General features: G+C 47.8%; 1 protein-coding gene across 2 annotated transcripts in view; it reads right to left on the bottom strand.

Moving 5' to 3' along the window:
• Positions 1-1330: 1330 nt before the first annotated feature.
• The window catches only part of LOC122944250 (CDGSH iron-sulfur domain-containing protein 2A), a 35017-nt gene continuing 19365 nt past the window's right edge, over positions 1331-16982 (bottom strand). For both annotated transcript variants that reach the window (XM_044302488.1, XM_044302492.1), the window contains exon 3: positions 1331-4288. In XM_044302488.1, coding sequence (XP_044158423.1) covers positions 4199-4288 — 90 coding nt within the window. In that variant the 3' untranslated portion in view covers positions 1331-4198. The remainder of the gene's footprint in view (positions 4289-16982) is intronic.

Consider the following 16982-nt stretch of genomic DNA (forward strand, 5'->3'; position numbering starts at 1 on the left):
GTAATCAAAGCAAAAGGTGGCTACTTTGAAGAACCTAGAATATGACATTTTCAGTTGTTTCACACTTTTTTGTTATGTATATAATTCCACATGTGTTAATTCATAGTTTTGATGCCTTCAGTGTGAATCTACAATTTTCATAGTCATGAAAATAAAGAAAACTCTTTGAATGAGAAGGTGTGTCCAAACTTTTGGTCTGTACTGTACACGTACTTGGGAGTCGCTGCACTGTGCGCACGTACACGTACTTGGGACTTGTAGCCTACCAAAATGTGTCTGATGCACAGCTCGGCAGAAAGTCTGTCAGAAGCCCACAGACTGCAACGGTATTATTTTGCAGTCTATGGTAAAAGTGATCAGAAGGTCGCATGTACAGTCCCCTAAGGAGACTAAAAGTAAAGTGAAAATTTAAAAAAATAAAAATAAAAAAAAAATATATTAAATCATTCCCCCCTCCCAATTTTACACACAAATGAACAAAAAATAAACATAATAGGTATCACCAAGTCTGAAAATGTCCAAACTTAATGGGGTTGGCGTATCTCGCACTTTGGTGGCATATCGCTAGGGAGCCACGGTCCTGATCACGACACCGCTCTCTAAACAACCGATTTTGCCAGGGGCAGCAGCAGTGGACAAACAGACATTTCCTTTGTTGAGGTCACAATATAGTATTCCATCACTGTATTAAATTAAGTACTTCATGGCAGTATACTTGGGTACAACAGAGCTAGGGACACACCTCTTGATGTCAATGTGCGCAGATAAGGGATGAGACAACCCCTTCTGGCACCACGGAAAACCGTTCTAGTGTGGAGGTAGCACTGTCACAGGAGGTACAATGTGTAGCTGACACACTGCTCTCATGGGTAAGACAGGACTGCTCAGCCACTTGGACACTGCAACAGCAACCTCTGCAGCCAACTGGTTTTACAGAGAGAGTTCCCTTGGCGTCCCTGCAACATGATCTCAGGGTGCCGATTGGTTTCATGTAAGTGAGGTCTCCTGGGCTGCATTATATGTGAGCCTATCAGGGTGCCACCTATTACTGTGCAATAGAGTAGTATTGCAATGCATTATAAAAGCGCTCAAAATCCAGACGGGATGTTGAGCGCTTCAGGAGAAATCGGCAGGGTAACTGGCAGAATTTCACAGCAGCAAAGTCCGCACCAAATGATATCGCATAAATATAAAAAGAAAATAGCATAAATATTGTGGGTTTACTACAAATGCCACCTTAAACCCACAAGAAAAATCTGCCAAATAAAATATACACAAATAAGTATTTATGTCAAAGTGTCCATTTTAAAGAAAACACAGGAAACCCAGAAGATTTTCAGTGTTGGTGCCAACTTTATTTTACCTTCCAATTCTGTAATATAAAAAGGATGACAATTCTATTTACATATTACAAACACCAAACCTCAAACTATATATTAACGTATGATAACAGAAGAACTTAACCCCTATTTACTGATGCTGTACTGTCACAAAGGCCGGTCCGGGAAAACCTCTACAATAGAGAAGTTGGATCCACTGGACCATTGTGAATGGATGTCCCCTCTATACCACAATGACAAAATATTTTTCTCATTACACACGTACACAAAGATGATTCAGAAAACTGAACTGCAAAGCAAAATGTAAAATAGCAGAAAATTCAGGGGCTGGTAGACATAGGTAAAGAAATACCTGATGAGAGTGATAGTTCGGCGCTGTATGGGTGTATTATCAATAAATCTATTAACTGCAGCAGTTCTGTCTCTGTAACCCAGGGGTGCCCAACTTTTTTGGTCTGGGGCTGCAGTCATTTTGGTCAATTTAAGGGGCCACAAAAATGTAGCCAATTACACAGGCCGGTGAAAGGTAAATGGGGGAGGAATGATTGTCACTGAAGTTTTACTGATTATTGGTAGTACATGACTGATTACACATGGAGATGTAGATGTGCTGCAGACAATTGTGCGGCTTTCATCAATCAGCTGACAAAGGAGCATTTTCTTGTTTATTGGCTGATCGGCAGCAATCTTATATGGACGCTTGTTCCTGTTAATTGGACGAATACGGTGAGGTGTAATGGGGCCTTAATGAGGTTATAAGGGAATACCCCATTTCTAACAGGTTCCTCCCCTGAAGATGGAGATGTAGGAGCCAGCGAGAAGGACTGGGGCTGCAGGGAGCATCGCAGGATTATCCTACTATGATCCTTTCATTAAGGGGGGCAGGCTGACAGCACCGCTTAGAAATTACGGTATGTATTCCCAGACAACCCCTTTAAGAGGAAACATTTCCTTCCCTGTCATTCTACACCGTATTCATAAATGAGCGCTTTCCTTCACCGCAGAGGAAGACCCTCACTGGTTATAACTGCCTCCTGTCCCTCAGTTATAGGTTCTATCTGTGTGACTGATGCTCAGCAATAACCAGTAAGCAATTTCATTACTAGCAGGGAAAGCACTCATTGGTTAACCCTTTAATGAGCAGTACTGAAAAGACCTTAAAGGGGTTATCCAAAACCTGAACCCCCCCCAATATGCCTGGGCCCCCCGGCACCCGCGTTGCTTCTAAATCCTGCACGATCGCCGCAGCATCTCCTTGTTGCAAGGATTAAAACATCCGGCGCTGGGAGGCAGCCCATTGCAGGCCGCGTCGGTAACAAGCCTCCCTATTGTCACCCGCGATGCTAGGGAGGCTCGTCCACATCACCGCTTGCCATTGGCTGGGTTCCCTAGTTTGTGTTGTCGTTTTGATATATAATATGTATAAATTTGCATGAATAGGGAGTAATGAGATTGGTGTGTTTTTTTTTTCTTTTAGTTGTATTTTATTTTACGCACAAAATTCCCCTCAAGAACTTATGGGGGACACACAATTTTGTTTACTGTAACTGGGGCATCCAAAAGGTGAAAACAGCCCCCTGTGGGAGCACTGTAAACTAGCAAGCTGATCAGGGTCCGCTAAGACCCAGCGGCTCTGCTTTTCCATGTGGTCGCCGAGTCCAATAGAGGAAGCAATACATTTCTATCTTCTCCACTAGGTTTCTCCACTAGGTTATTGTCAGCTGGGGACCCGACCTAGACTGCAGGAGCATTAATCCAGGTCAGAAACACAGCAGATTATAAGCCGTGTTCTTGTCTAGTTGGATGTGGGCTGCAAGCACCCATGCTGTAAACTATTTCCCATTTTACTAATTTCTTTGCAATCCGGACATGACTCCCACGACTCGGGCAGGGTAGAGCAGTGGTGGTGCAACTGATTTTCCAATAAGCAGTATTGATCAGGTGAGCAAATTACCAAGTATTTTACACACACGTGGGGAGATTTATCAAACTGGTGTAAAGTAGAACTGGCTAAGTTGCCCATAGCAACCAGATTTCACCTTTCATATTCCAAAGGAGCTGTGAAAAAATGAAAGGTGGAATCTGATTGGTTGCTGTGGGCAACTAGGCCAGTCCTACTTTACACCAGTTGATAAATCTCCCCCACTGTTTCTAGACAACACAGTGCACGCTATGAAGCACAGATTGTGATACAGAAAACTGGCTGCCATTTTGTGAAGCTCGATCACTATAACCATGGTCCACTTTATAATAGCAATTTGTTTCCTGGCTGAAAGGCTCAAATTTGATACCTGCACTATTAATGCTGCTGAAAACTACACGCATAAAAAGCCTCTGTTTCTGTAAGACAAGCCCCAAGCAGAACTGAAAGCAGAAAGTGCTGCACGCTACGGAGAACAGCCACATCCTTTACAGTGTTCAGCCATGAAAGAACTGGTTCCCTTGTTCTTGTCAGAAGGCGGACACCAGTGGCATCAGGTTTATGCCAGGGATCCGCACCCCCTCTGTTCACATTACATTAGACACAATTGTATGGGAACAAAGACTGAATTTTTGGTTCTCTGTTGGAATAAGATTTTACTGTGAAGTACTTACAAAAAAAAATATATTATAATAATCATCTGGTCACCGCCTGCACCACAGACAGTCCCGATTCTTCTATGAGATTTCCACTTATGGCATTTAGGCACAGCACTGTCAGTTTTGAGTGGGGCAAACACTTTTCCATGTACAGTCCATCAAATAAGGCGTCAAGGACATTAACAGAACTCACAAAAAGCCTTAAAATTAAGACTCTATATACTGGACAAGGTCAGTAATTCCTATAATTCCTAAATAGTGGCAGAATTTGACATTTATTATACTTCTTTCTTTTTGAGAATAAGTGGGCCCACGTTGTCACCAGTTAACTCATTGTGCTTGTTATGGGAGCCATCACAGACAGGAAACTGTAGAAGAAGAAGAAGAAAAAAAAAAGTATTCAAAAACTGTTCATCAGTCAAGTAAACAATCAGTGTAAATATAATTATACATACATACGCGCAATAGCAGTGGTAGACAATCTAGGAGGCATCACAATCTAAGGCCTCATACACAAGACAGTATCCATATTTCGGTCCGCAATCCACTAATGCGTTCTGTGTGCATTCCACAATTTTCTCTCTCCCATCAATAGAAATGGCTATTCTAGTCCGCAATGCAGACCACAATTGGACGTGTTCTATAGTTTGTGAAACAAACACGTGTGCTCTTTTTTGCGGACCCACAGAAATTAATGGGTCCGTGTGCCACCCAAAACATTTATTCGTGTGCGTGAGGCCTACTTAAAAGAGGTACAACCAGGCCACATTGGCTGTAGCCGCTCACATGAACACAGGAGGTCTACATGCAGGGACTGAAGCAAAGTGAAGAAAGCTGGGGACCAACAGAGCCGGAACGGAGTGGCAGGAAGCAGGGAAGCATGCTTCCCCTCACAGTATCAGCGGGGAGGGGGTGTTTTCAAACATGTCAATCCTGAACAACCCCTTTAAAACCTATTCACTGAGAGTAGGCTTAAAAGTTAGGCTTTTTTTGCGGGGCCACAGAACGGAGCAATGGAGTGATGTCCGCATCTTCTACAGCCCCATTGAAGTGAATAGGTCCGCATCCGAGCCGCAGTAAATTCAGTACGGATGCGGACCTAAATAGCGGTCATGTGTATGAGGCCTTAAAGAGGTCCTGTCATCATGTATTGTGGTACAATCTGCAAGCATCATGTTATAGAGCAGGAGGAGGTGAGCATATATTTCTGTAGAAAAGATTCCGTAATACTTGACATTTATCTCTGCTTTTTCTCTCTGAAGACTATCCTAGTGAACAGCTCTCAGTACATGAAGGAGTTATTGTAAGAGTGTATACAGACTGCTGTTAGTCACTGATAACATATCCCCCTTGTACTGAGAGCTGTTCACAGGGGTGGTCATGGTATTCCGGTCAGAGGTCGCACTATGTTTTTTCCAGAAGAGTAAAAATACTCCTCTGACCATTTGTACGAAAGGTGCAGTAATACGAATAGATAATACGTAGGCCTGCGCTTGTTCACATCTGCATTGGAGGCTGCGTTTGGAGCCTCTGTTGCAGATTCTGTCAAAAGACCCTACAAAAAAGCCTCACATGCTGCACTCGGGCGCATGAACGGAAACTGAACAGACTCCTTCATAGTCGGCAGTCTGTTCAGCCCTGTCAGGCTGGGCTCACATCACATTTTTGTCATACATTTAATATACACAAAAAAAAAATCTATCTATATCATCAGACGCCTCAGACAGATGCCATACCGTTGCATCCGTCACCACAAAGTTCCATTGTAAAAAAAAGGAGATTTTTGTATAACTTACCAGTTAAATCTCTTTCTCGCTCTTCCTTGGGGGACACAGACCTTGGGTATAGCTCAGCTTCCTAGGAGGCGTGACACTAAGTAAAACTGTTAAGCCCCTCCTCCATCAGCTATACCCTCAGCCTGGAGATAGAGGCTACCAGTTGCGTGTCCAAGTAGTGAAAGGATAACAACCAATAACGGAAACAACCAGCCAGCAACCCAACGGGGCGCCAGACCATAACCCTGTAACCAAACACAGAAGGGTGGGTGCTGTGTCCCCCAAGGAAGAGCGAGAAAGAGATTTAACTGGTAAGTTATACAAAAATCTCCTTTTCTCGCCCATTTTCCTTGGGGGACACAGACCTTGGGACGTTCAAGAGCAGTCCAAGAAGGGAGGGACCACAAACCCAAGGCGGAACACCACCAGAGCATCAGGAAACCGCTGCCTGCAAAACCAGGCGGCCCAAAGCAGCATCCGCTGATGCATGCGTATGCACCCTATAGAACTTTGTGAAAGTGTGCAGAGAGGACCAAGTGGCTGCTTTGCACAACTGTTCAGCCGAGGCCCGATGCCTCTGCGCCCAGGAAGCTCCGACTGCTCTGGTGGAATGAGCAGTGACGCCGAAAGGCGGAGGTCTGCCCTTGGCTCGATAAGCCTCAGACACCGCCAGTTTAATGAAACGGGCAATAGCCACCTTGGAGACCGCCAACCCTTTGCGCGAACCCTCCGGAACCACAAACAGGGAGTCCGTGCGCCGAAAGGACCCGGTGACCTCCAAGTAAATCCTCAACGCCCTGACCACATCCAGACGGTGCAGTTCCCGTTCTCTGGGGTGGGAAGGAGAGGGACAGAGCGACGGAAGGACGATGTCCTCATTGATGTGAAAGGCGGAGACCACCTTTGGCAGGAAAGTCGGGACAGGCCGAAGCACAACCTTATCCTGGTGGAAGATCAGGAAAGGTTCGGAGCAAGAAAGAGCCGCTAACTCCGACACCCGTCGGAGAGACGTGACGGCCACAAGAAAGATGACCTTGCAGGACAGAAGGCGAAGGGAGACCTCCCGTAAAGGCTCGAAGGGGGCTGATTGGAGCGCCGAGAGCACCACATTCAGGTCCCAGGAAGGAACTGGAGGGCGGTACGGCGGAACAGAGTGAGCCACCCCTTGTAAAAAGGTCTTAATTGGCCCTAGAGGGGCCAGGGGACGCTGGAGAAGAATAGACAGCGCCGAAATCTGACCCTTCAGAGAACTGAGGCACAGCCCCAGGTCCAGACCCGACTGGAGGAAGGACAGGATTGTGGGAAGAGAAAACCGGAGAGGTGGGATGCTCCGGGACTCACAGAACCCCAGATAGGACCTCCAAACCCGATAGTAGATCCTAGAGGATACGGGCTTACGAGCCCGGATCATGGTGCGGACTACGTCCGCGGAGAAACCCCGTCGCGTTAAGACGGCGGTCTCAATAGCCACGCCGTCAAACGTAGCGAGCCTAAATGCTCGTGGAAGATCGGTCCCTGAGAGAGAAGGTCTTCCCTGGAGGGCAGTGGCCACGGTGCGTCTGCCAACAGCAACATTAGGTCGGCGTACCAAGACCGGCGGGGCCAATCCGGGGCGATTAGAATCGCGGGGACGCCCTCTGCCGCGATCCTCCGAAGAACCCGTGGCAGGAGGGGAAAAGGAGGAAAGACGTACAGAAGGGAGAATTCGCGCCACGGAAGGACGAGCGCGTCGGCGCCGTATGCCTTCGGGTCCCGTGCCCTGGCCAGGTATAGGGGGACCTTGTGGTTGAATTTGGAGGCCATGAGGTCCACGTCGGGGCGACCCCAGCGAAGACAAAGGGCTTCGAACACCTCTGGGTGCAGGGACCATTCTCCCGGGTCGATGGTGGACCGGCTGAGGAAATCCGCCGCCCAGTTGTCCACCCCCGGGATGTAAATCGCAGATAAGGCCGGCACGTGCGTCTCCGCCCAGAGGAGAATGAGGGTCACCTCTTGCATCGCTGCGAGTGCCTCCCTGATGGTTTATGTATGCCACAGCCGTGGCATTGTCCGATTGGATCCGAACAGGGTGGCCCCTCAGCAGATGGGTCCAGTGTCTGAGGGACAGAAGAATCGCCCTCAGTTCCAGAATATTGATTGGAAGTCTGGACTCCGATAGAGACCAAACGCCCTGGACGGACCGGGGAGGGAAAACCCCCCCCCCCACCCCCGTAAGCTGGCATCTGTGGTAATCACCAGCCAGTTCAGTGGAAGGAAGGACTTCCCCCTTAGAGGGATATGCAACCACCAGCCGAGGGAAGCCCGAGCCAGGGGAGGCAGAAGAAAGGTCCTGTCCAGACTCCTCGGTGATTTGTCCCAGGCCGACAGAATTGCCCTCTGAAAGGTGCGGGATCGGAATTGTGCGAACGGCACCGCTTCGAAACAGGCAACCATCTTTCCCAACAACCGCATGCTGGATCTGAGGGAAGGGCGGTGATGACGGAGGAGACTGCGAACCGACCCGCGAAGGGCCAGACGCTTGTCCGACGGAAGGCGGACCTCCGCCAACTCTGTATCCAGGAGCATCCCCAGGAAGATCAGCCGTCTGGAGGGGGTAAGGGAAGATTTGGGGTGGTTGATAATCCAACCGAACCGCGTCAGGGTCTCCAGAGTGAGTTCCACACTGCGGGATGTCTGAGAGAAGGAGGGTGCCTTGACCAGGATGTCGTCCAAGTATGGGAGAAGAAAAACACTTCTTGAACGTAGAAGGGCCAAGACAGGGGCCAGGACCTTGGTGAACACTCGAGGAGCCGTCGCCAGACCAAAGGGAAGGGCGACGAATTGGAAGTGATCGTCCCCCACCGCGAAGCGCAGGAAGCGGTGATGACATGGAGCAACCGGAACGTGGAGGTATGCATCCTGAATGTCGATTGAGGCCATGAAATCCCCTCTTTCCAGGGAGGCCACTGCGGACCTGAGAGACTCCATCCGGAATCTCTGCAGTCGGAGAAAACGGTTCAGGCGTTTTAGGTCCAAGATCGGACGCACTGAGCCTTCCTTCTTGGGAACCACAAAGAGGTTCGAGTAGAACCCCCTGAACCTTTCCGTCGGAGGCACGGGGGCGACGACACCCTTGTCCATTAGAGAGTGAATGGCCGCGAAGAAGGCGGCCACTCGTACGGGATCTCGCGGAGGACGGGATCGGAAGAAACGGTCTGGCGGAATGGACGCAAATTCGATTTTGTATCCGCAAGATACAATCTCGAGCGCCCATGCGTCTGAGATGTGGGCCCGCCATACGTTCCTGAATAGGAGAAGGCGGCCCCCCACCCGGGTGGGTGGGGGCGCACCTTCAGGCAGAGGGCTGCTGGCCTGTGGGAGCCCGTGCAGGCTGGGACTTGCGCCAGGTAGGTTGCGTCCGAAAAAACGGCTTCTTGCGTCTATCCTGGGCTGGGCCAGAGGAAGAAGAACTGGCCGCGGGTCTAGACCCGGTGGGCTTGCGAAAGGACCGAAAACGGGACGAACCAGCGCGACCACGGGGGGCGCCCATTGGCCTGGACTGGGGGAGGTGAGTACTCTTCCCACCCGTGGCCTCTGATATAAGTTCGTCCAGACGGGTTCCGAACAGGCGGGAACCCGTGAATGGTAGGCCGGCCAAAGAGCGTTTGGAAGCGGCGTCCGCCGCCCAAACCTTCAGCCAGAGTTCCCTCCTGACAGAAACTGCCAGGGCAGAGGAACGGGCAATGAGGGCACCCGCATCAAGGGAGGCCTCACAGACGAATTTTCCGGCCTGAACAATTAGTTGGGCTAAGGAACGGAGGTCCTGAACAGGGACGTCCGACCCTAACTCCCGTTCCAGTTGCAAACCCCATTCAGAGACCGCTTTGCCAACCCAGGCGGAGGCAAAGACCGGTCTAAGGGCCGAACCAGAGGCAGTAAATATGGCCTTGGAGAGGGATTCCGTACGACGGTCCTCAACAGACTGGAGGGAAGATCCGTCCTGTACAGGAATAGTAGTGCTTTTGGACAGGCGAGCCACGGGAGGATCAACCTTAGGCGGGGATGTCCACGTGGTCACAGAATCCGCTGGAAAGGGATAACAAATGTCCAGCTTTTTGGGTGTAATAAAGCGGACGTTAGGCCGAGTCCAAGCCTTGGATACCACAGAAGAAAAATCAGCGTGTATGGGAAAAACCTTGGAGGCCTGTTTGGGGCGGAGAAAGGACACGCCGGCCTGTTCAGAGCTGGGGGGGTCATCGTGTAGCTGAAAGGTATCACGGATGCTAGTGACAAGATGCCCCACCGCGGACGCCAATTTGGACGGAAGCTCTGAGTCCATGTCCACGTCCGAATCCGCCAGTTCTCCCTCAGAAAGCGTATCCCTTTGAGAGGATAGACTTGACTGAGCTCGCACGCATGGCGGAGAGAGCGAAGCATCTGGAGAAGATGTGCGCTCAACCCTTGAACGTTTCTGAGTATGCCGGGCCCTGGAAGATTCGCTGGGAGGCAGGGAACCAGTGGGGGCGGCAGAAACGGTAGTCCCAGCGGGTGCGACAGGGATTGTGGCAGCCTGCGGGAGAGGCGGTCTATCCACGAGACGGCCCACTACGTGTGTAAGGCTTTCCACCGCCTGAGACAGAGACCTAGCCCAGTCAGGGGGTTCAGAGGCACCGGGGGGCGCAGCGGGAAGCGGGCCCTGCACCGGGGCCTGACATGCAAGGCAATGCGGCTCAGATTGCCCACGCGGAAAAAGTTCCTTACAGGCGGTACAGGCATGGTACCAGGGTTTGGGGGCACCTGTGGGATCTGACATGCTGAAGTGTGGTTGTACTCTAATATAGAGACCACAAAGGGTTATAGCAGCTATGACCAGGAGGGTTAGGAGAGGGTTAACTGTCCTACCAGTGCCTCAGAAGAACGTCAGGAGATGGCCCAGATCAGCAGCAGCAGAGAAGCAGTGAACAGCAGTGAGCAGAGAGCAGCAGAGAGCGCCCACAGAAGCCGAGCGATGTACACAGGAGGTTAGAGTCCCCCACCGTGTCCCAGCTTCCTGTCAGGAGTGAGGAAGCGCGGGAAACCTCAGCAGAAAGCGCGGGGAACAAGCTCCGCCCCCTCCAGCGCTTGAAATGTCTCCTGTGAAGGAGAACGTAGCTCCGCCCCCAAAATGACGCGCGCGTAAGCCCCGCCCCCTGCCGGGACCGCTAAGCCCCGCCCCCCGTTCTCGGCGGGAAGGGGGAGAGAGAGAAGAGAAAAATGGAGTCAGCCCCGAATGAGGGGGAGGGGGGGGGGGGGGGGGGAGAGAGAAAATAGCAGCGTGGGGGGGAACGGCGTGGGGGTGCTGAGGATGCTGCTGTGCTGCATTGTCCTGCAGATGAGCGCTCAGAATGAGCGACCACGGGTGCCCCCCTTACCCAGAGGGGTAGATGCTGCAGATAGGGACGGGGTATGGGCTGGAATAGCCATCTCACCGTCCGACGTCTTCACCCTCAGTCCTTTCCAGCAGGGTCGCCCCTTCAGCCACTGGCACCGCAGTGGCAGGAAGCTGGAAGAGGGGCTTGGCGTGCGGGCGACCCCCTAGCTGGCGGGATGTAGGGGAGCCATTGCTGCCCAGATCCTCCTATTGCTTCTGTGGGGGAGGCAGCAGTGCAGATAAGTTGGCACTGGCGCAGCTCAACCCCGGGAGAGCAGAGAGGTCTAATGCGTCTCTGGTATCCCTAGGAAAAAATAAAATAACAAAATTAGAAGAAAAAGTAAAAATAACAAGGAGAAAACAGCCCTGCAGTAGCAGGGAGTGTCTTGCCTCCTTGGACACTAAGCTAAAACTGGTAGCCTCTATCTCCAGGCTGAGGGTATAGCTGATGGAGGAGGGGCTTAACAGTTTTACTTAGTGTCACGCCTCCTAGGGAGCTGAGCTATACCCAAGGTCTGTGTCCCCCAAGGAAAATGGGCGAGAAATAAAAATAAATGTATACATTGGCCTTCATGTACAATGGAACTTCATGGTGACTGATGCCACAGTATGGCATCTGTCTGAGGCGTCCGTTAACGTGTACGGTTTTTGTGCATGTTGAAAGTATGACAAAAACCCACCCTTACGTGCCCGATCCAGCACGTCTGTTATTTTTGTTGCTCTGCTCATTTAACGGAGCAGAACAACAGAAAAATAGCTGTTTGTGTGAACGTGGCCTAAGAGGTGAGTATTTATGCAGAGGACCATTACTAAATACCATCAGGCAATTATAGCCAAGTGATAAAGTCCAGTCCAATATAGCAGAATTAACCCTGTACTTTATCAGTTGGCCATAATAGCCTTCCTGCATTCACTACACAGTGCACTACATACATCAGTGTGCAATGTATACATGAGAGTGATCATCACACACTGCACTACACACTGAGGTCACCTAGATGTCCGAGGCTGTTTGTCACCTCTGGGGAGTCCTCGTCAGCTCCTCCACCGCCATGTTTCCCGAGGTCCTTGTACAGCGCACCCTGGTCTCCTCACTGTAGAAACTCCCGGGAGCCGGACCCTCCTCCATTGAGCTCCCGCCGGCTTCCCCTGCTGCAGGGCGCTGTATTGCTCCGGTGCCCACCCAAACCATCCAATAGTAAAGCTCCTTACCTTATGGAGCTTTGCTATTGGTCAATTCAGGCACAGGCATCGCTGCGCTGCCTGTGCCGTTCCCTGTGCTGCTGAATGTAGGGGAAAAGTCTAAAGGTGGATTAGTACGCCTTAAACTTTTTCCAGGGAGCAAAATGGCCTGAACAGGCGTCATTGCTACCTCTGATTCCGGTTATATTACGTTATCTCCTATCCATAGGATAGTGGATTACTATTACATCGGTGAGGGTCCTACCCCAAACAGTCAGGTGCCAGGTGCATTGTCTACCTGGTTCTAAGGATCTGTCCATTCTGGGTCAAACCCCTTCATGTCAACACACTGTGTGGGTTCTGTTTTTGACATTGTAATAAATATAACTTTTCTATAATCTACAAAGATGTATTAAACGTGCACTTTTTTGGGACAAATTCTGGGTTACATAGTGTATTATGTACAATTTCAGACAAACACAAAATAAAAATGTATTTCAGAATTACACAACCATATTTTTCATCCATGTGCTATCCATACTTTTATGCAGATAGCACACTCACCCATTCATTTCTAAGGGGCCATGCACACAGTCGTATTTTTTGCAGAGCTGTATGGCGAACAAGAATGGCCCTTCCTACTGACAAGTAAGAAATCGTGGAATGCACATGAAAGGTATTCGTATTTTGCAGATCTGTTTGCGGACCAAAATAAAGACAAGGCTATTTGCATGAAGCCTTAAAAGGGGTTGTCTAGGGTTTTTAAACGATGGCCTATCTGATCTGCAGGAGTCCAGCATCCTGTAGCCCACCAATCAGCTGCTCTGTGTACTTCCTTTGACGGAAGTCAGCGCTGGAACTACACTGCACCATCGACAATGTAGCAGCAGTGGAAACTCACTGCTACAATGCTGCTGGCGCTGCGTAGCTCCGATGTTAACTTTATTCCAGAGAGCTACACAGACCAGCTGATCGGTGGGAGTGAGGGGTGCTGGACCCTCATCGATCAGCTAGTGATGGCTTACCCTAAAAAGAACATCATTTAAACCCTGGAAACCATTTTAATCAAAACAGGAGGTCATAGCAAAATGATCAGATATTGGAGAGAAAAAAAACAAACAAACAAAAAAAAAAACAAAAAAAAAAAAAAAAAAAAACACACCTTTACAAGTGTATTTTCACACTAGCGTTTTTTGATTTGGCAAGCAGTGTACAAACTAAAAGCTTTTTTTCCGGATCAGTCTCATCCGGAATAACGGATCCGGTATTTTAATTTTGTTAAAGATCAAAAGCAAAAATAGCTCCTCCTATGTCCCGGCGCATGCGCAGACCAGAAAACCAGATCTGACAAGTGCGGTACTGTTCCAGGATTTTGGCGGGAAAAAAATAGCACAGCATGCTGCTGTATTTTGTCAGGTCAAATACCGTACAAGGGATGGAACGGAAGACATCCTAATGCATACTGAACGGATTGATTTCCATTCAGAATGCATTAGGACCAAACTGATACTTTTTTTTTTTCCGGTATTGAGACCCTTAACCGGATTTTAATAACGCTAGTGTGAAAGTACCCTAATAAAATGATTTATGTCAAACATTTTTTAGTAAAAAAACAAAAACAAAAATTACTTCTCTGCCACCCGTGTTACAAAGCAAATATGTTTCTTTAATCCCTACTAGCAGAAGGAGCTGGCTTCGCACGGGTATATTTCATCTAATGTTTGTGTGTGTGTGTGTATCGTTAAAAGATAAATCGACATTATCCACTATAACAGTGAACTCCTCAGTCCCGCACCCCTTAACACTGATCCCCCACCACTTTAAAAAGGGACCTCCACAGCAGCCTATCCCCCTAACTTTGAGGTTCACAGCAGCCCAACCCTTTAACAGCGAGTTTCACACCACTCCACTCCCTTGACAGTGACCTCCTCAGGGGCCCGCCCCCTTAACAGTGACCTCCACAGCAGTTGCCCCTTTAATAGTGGTCCCTGCCCCCCTTAACAGTGACCTCCACAGTGCCCGCCCCTCTAATGCTAGGGCTACACGACAACATTTTGTCTCAACAATTTTTATAATGATAGGTTATGGTGTCGCACTGCGACTGCGACACGACAGTTGCAAAAAATCCATCCAAGATGGATTTTTCTGCGACTGTCGCGTTGCAGTATGTCACAGTGCAACACCATAGACTATCTTTATAAAAAAAATGTTGCACGAAACATGTAGCAGTGTAGTTGTGCCCTATGTGTCATGCGACTTATTGTCGTCGTGTAGCCCTAGCCTAAAGCTGACCTACAGTAGTGAAAAAAAATGGCTGAGCTGTTATGGAAACCTGGAGTAAAACTGTGTGTATGTGGAGACTAAGGGCCTGCAAGATTCTATTGGCTGATAGGGGACATGTGGCCGAGTGTATGGCAGTTGGAATATGAAGAGAAAGACTTGCAGGGTTGTATTGGCTAATGCAGATAATTTTTTGGAACCTCTCAGAAACGGTACGTCCTAGAGAGCTGTGACCCCCACAATATTTATTTCCAGGTAGCAAGGAATGTGTATGCCAAGTTTAGTTGAAATCGATGGTTGCGTTTTTGAGTGATCGCGGTATATATATATATATATATATATATATATATATATATATATATATATATATATATATATATATATATATTTTTTTTTTTTATTAGACACGGCATACAAAAACTCCAGAAAGTGGCCAAAAATGTTATGTAGCTCAACATGGTACCAATAATAACAGTTACAGAGGTTGAAAAAAAGAAGACACCGGCCCATCAAATTCAATGTCTCAGATCAGTTATAAATTATTAACTGATAGGTTAATTATAACCATCAATGTAAATTTGCCATTAGACAAGCATCTAGCCCATTTCAAATGCTGCCATTTCTACCTCTTGGGGTAGGGCTTTCCTCAAAAGCTAATGAATGCCCCTTACATAGCTCCGTCGATGGCAAAATAAAGTTATGGCTTTAAGAATATGGCGAGACAAATACGTAATTGTATTGACCCACAGAAACAAACTATTGCAAAAAGAAAAAAACTGCTGAAAACAGAACTAAAAAAATACTGGTGAGTTTGTTGTTTTTTCCCATGCCCCACAAAAAAAAAAGATTTTTTTTTCAGTACATTATATCTAATCTAAAAATTGTGTCATAGAAAAATAAATCACCTCTTGCAAAAAAAACAAGCCCTCATGTTGCGACGTGGATGGAAAAATTAAAAACGTTATGGCTCTTGGAACAGAGTGACACAATGTAAAAAAAAACACAACAATGCCATTTTGTCAAGGGGTTAATGGCATTAGTGCATTCTGATACTGTGGTCATGATGACACTGCAATATTATGCTGGCTCAATGGTATGCTGCTGTTATTTGAGGAAGTTAAAGTACTCCGGTTTTTCTTCTTCCAATACAGCAGTGTAAAGCACTGACACCATCTGTTCTCTATTGATGGTGTGGCGTCACCTATTAGAACAGCATCATGCTCGGTTTTTGGGTCATCAGCTGTCCACAGAGCAGTTTCTATTCTCTTTCTCCCCAAGAAAGGGCTCCTATTTGCTTGGTGAAGTTGGTGAGAAGAGGTACGGAAAAGAGAACTACTCATTGGGATGAGAAGCGTCAGAGAACTAATGAACACTTAGAGGCAGACAGAATTAGGCTATGCCAGGAGATGTTGATCCCTTCTGACTATAGAAAAAATACACCCAAGAGATTCCACAAGGAAAGGGGGGGGGGGGGGGGTTTGTTACCGTTTGATCGCGCGCGTGACCCAATGGATAGGGAGAAAAAAAAAAAAAATAAAAAAAAAAAAAAAATATATATGTTTGCACAATTCAGAGAGGAGAGAATGTGACCTCCAGTATCACCGGCCACACACTGATTGCTTTTAACCCCACAAGAAATAGGTGTAACATGATAAAGTACCAGAATATGTAGTGGGTGCCATGAAAGCACCGCCCACGCTTTAAACTTGTTCTTTACATTAACGAGATCGTCTAGGGGTAAAATTTTTGGTAAAAAATAAAAAGAATCAATACCCTGACAGATCCCCTCTACTCCCACTCCAATGTTAACTGGTTCCCCACTGGTCGCTTTACAACATACCTGGAGATGCCAGAACAGGAATCTATGAGGGTTATCATCAAAATTATATATATTATATACACACACATACACACACAGTAGTGTGACCAGAAGTTTGGACACCTTCTCATTCAAAGAGTTTTCTTTATTTTCATGACTATGAAAATTGTAGATTCACACTGAAGGCATCAAAACTATGAATTAACATATGTGGAATTATATACATAATAGGCCTGCACAATATATCGCCAAAGCAATCGCAATTAATCGCAATCGCCAACCGACCCAAAAATGCTGCAATTATATTACCATATTTTTCGCTTTATAAGACAAACTTTTTCCCCCCCAAAAGTGGGGGGGGGGGGGGGGGGGAAATGGCAGTGAGCCTTATAAAGCGATGGTTGACTTTTTACGTGGTTGACACGGATGTATCGCCGGCCGCTATGCTGCACAGCGCGGCCGGCAATACATCAGTTACAGTATGGGGAGGGAGGAGGGGCTGGAGGCTGGAGTCGTTATTTTAATGAACATATATTCTTTTATTTATTCTATTTTATTTATCTGTTCTGTGCAGTGCTATTAAGAAAATGGCAAGTTTTGTATTTTGTACTTTTGCA

The sequence above is a fragment of the Bufo gargarizans genome, chromosome 1 (genome assembly GCF_014858855.1).
Source record: "Bufo gargarizans isolate SCDJY-AF-19 chromosome 1, ASM1485885v1, whole genome shotgun sequence".
Classification (NCBI taxonomy): domain Eukaryota; kingdom Metazoa; phylum Chordata; class Amphibia; order Anura; family Bufonidae; genus Bufo; species Bufo gargarizans.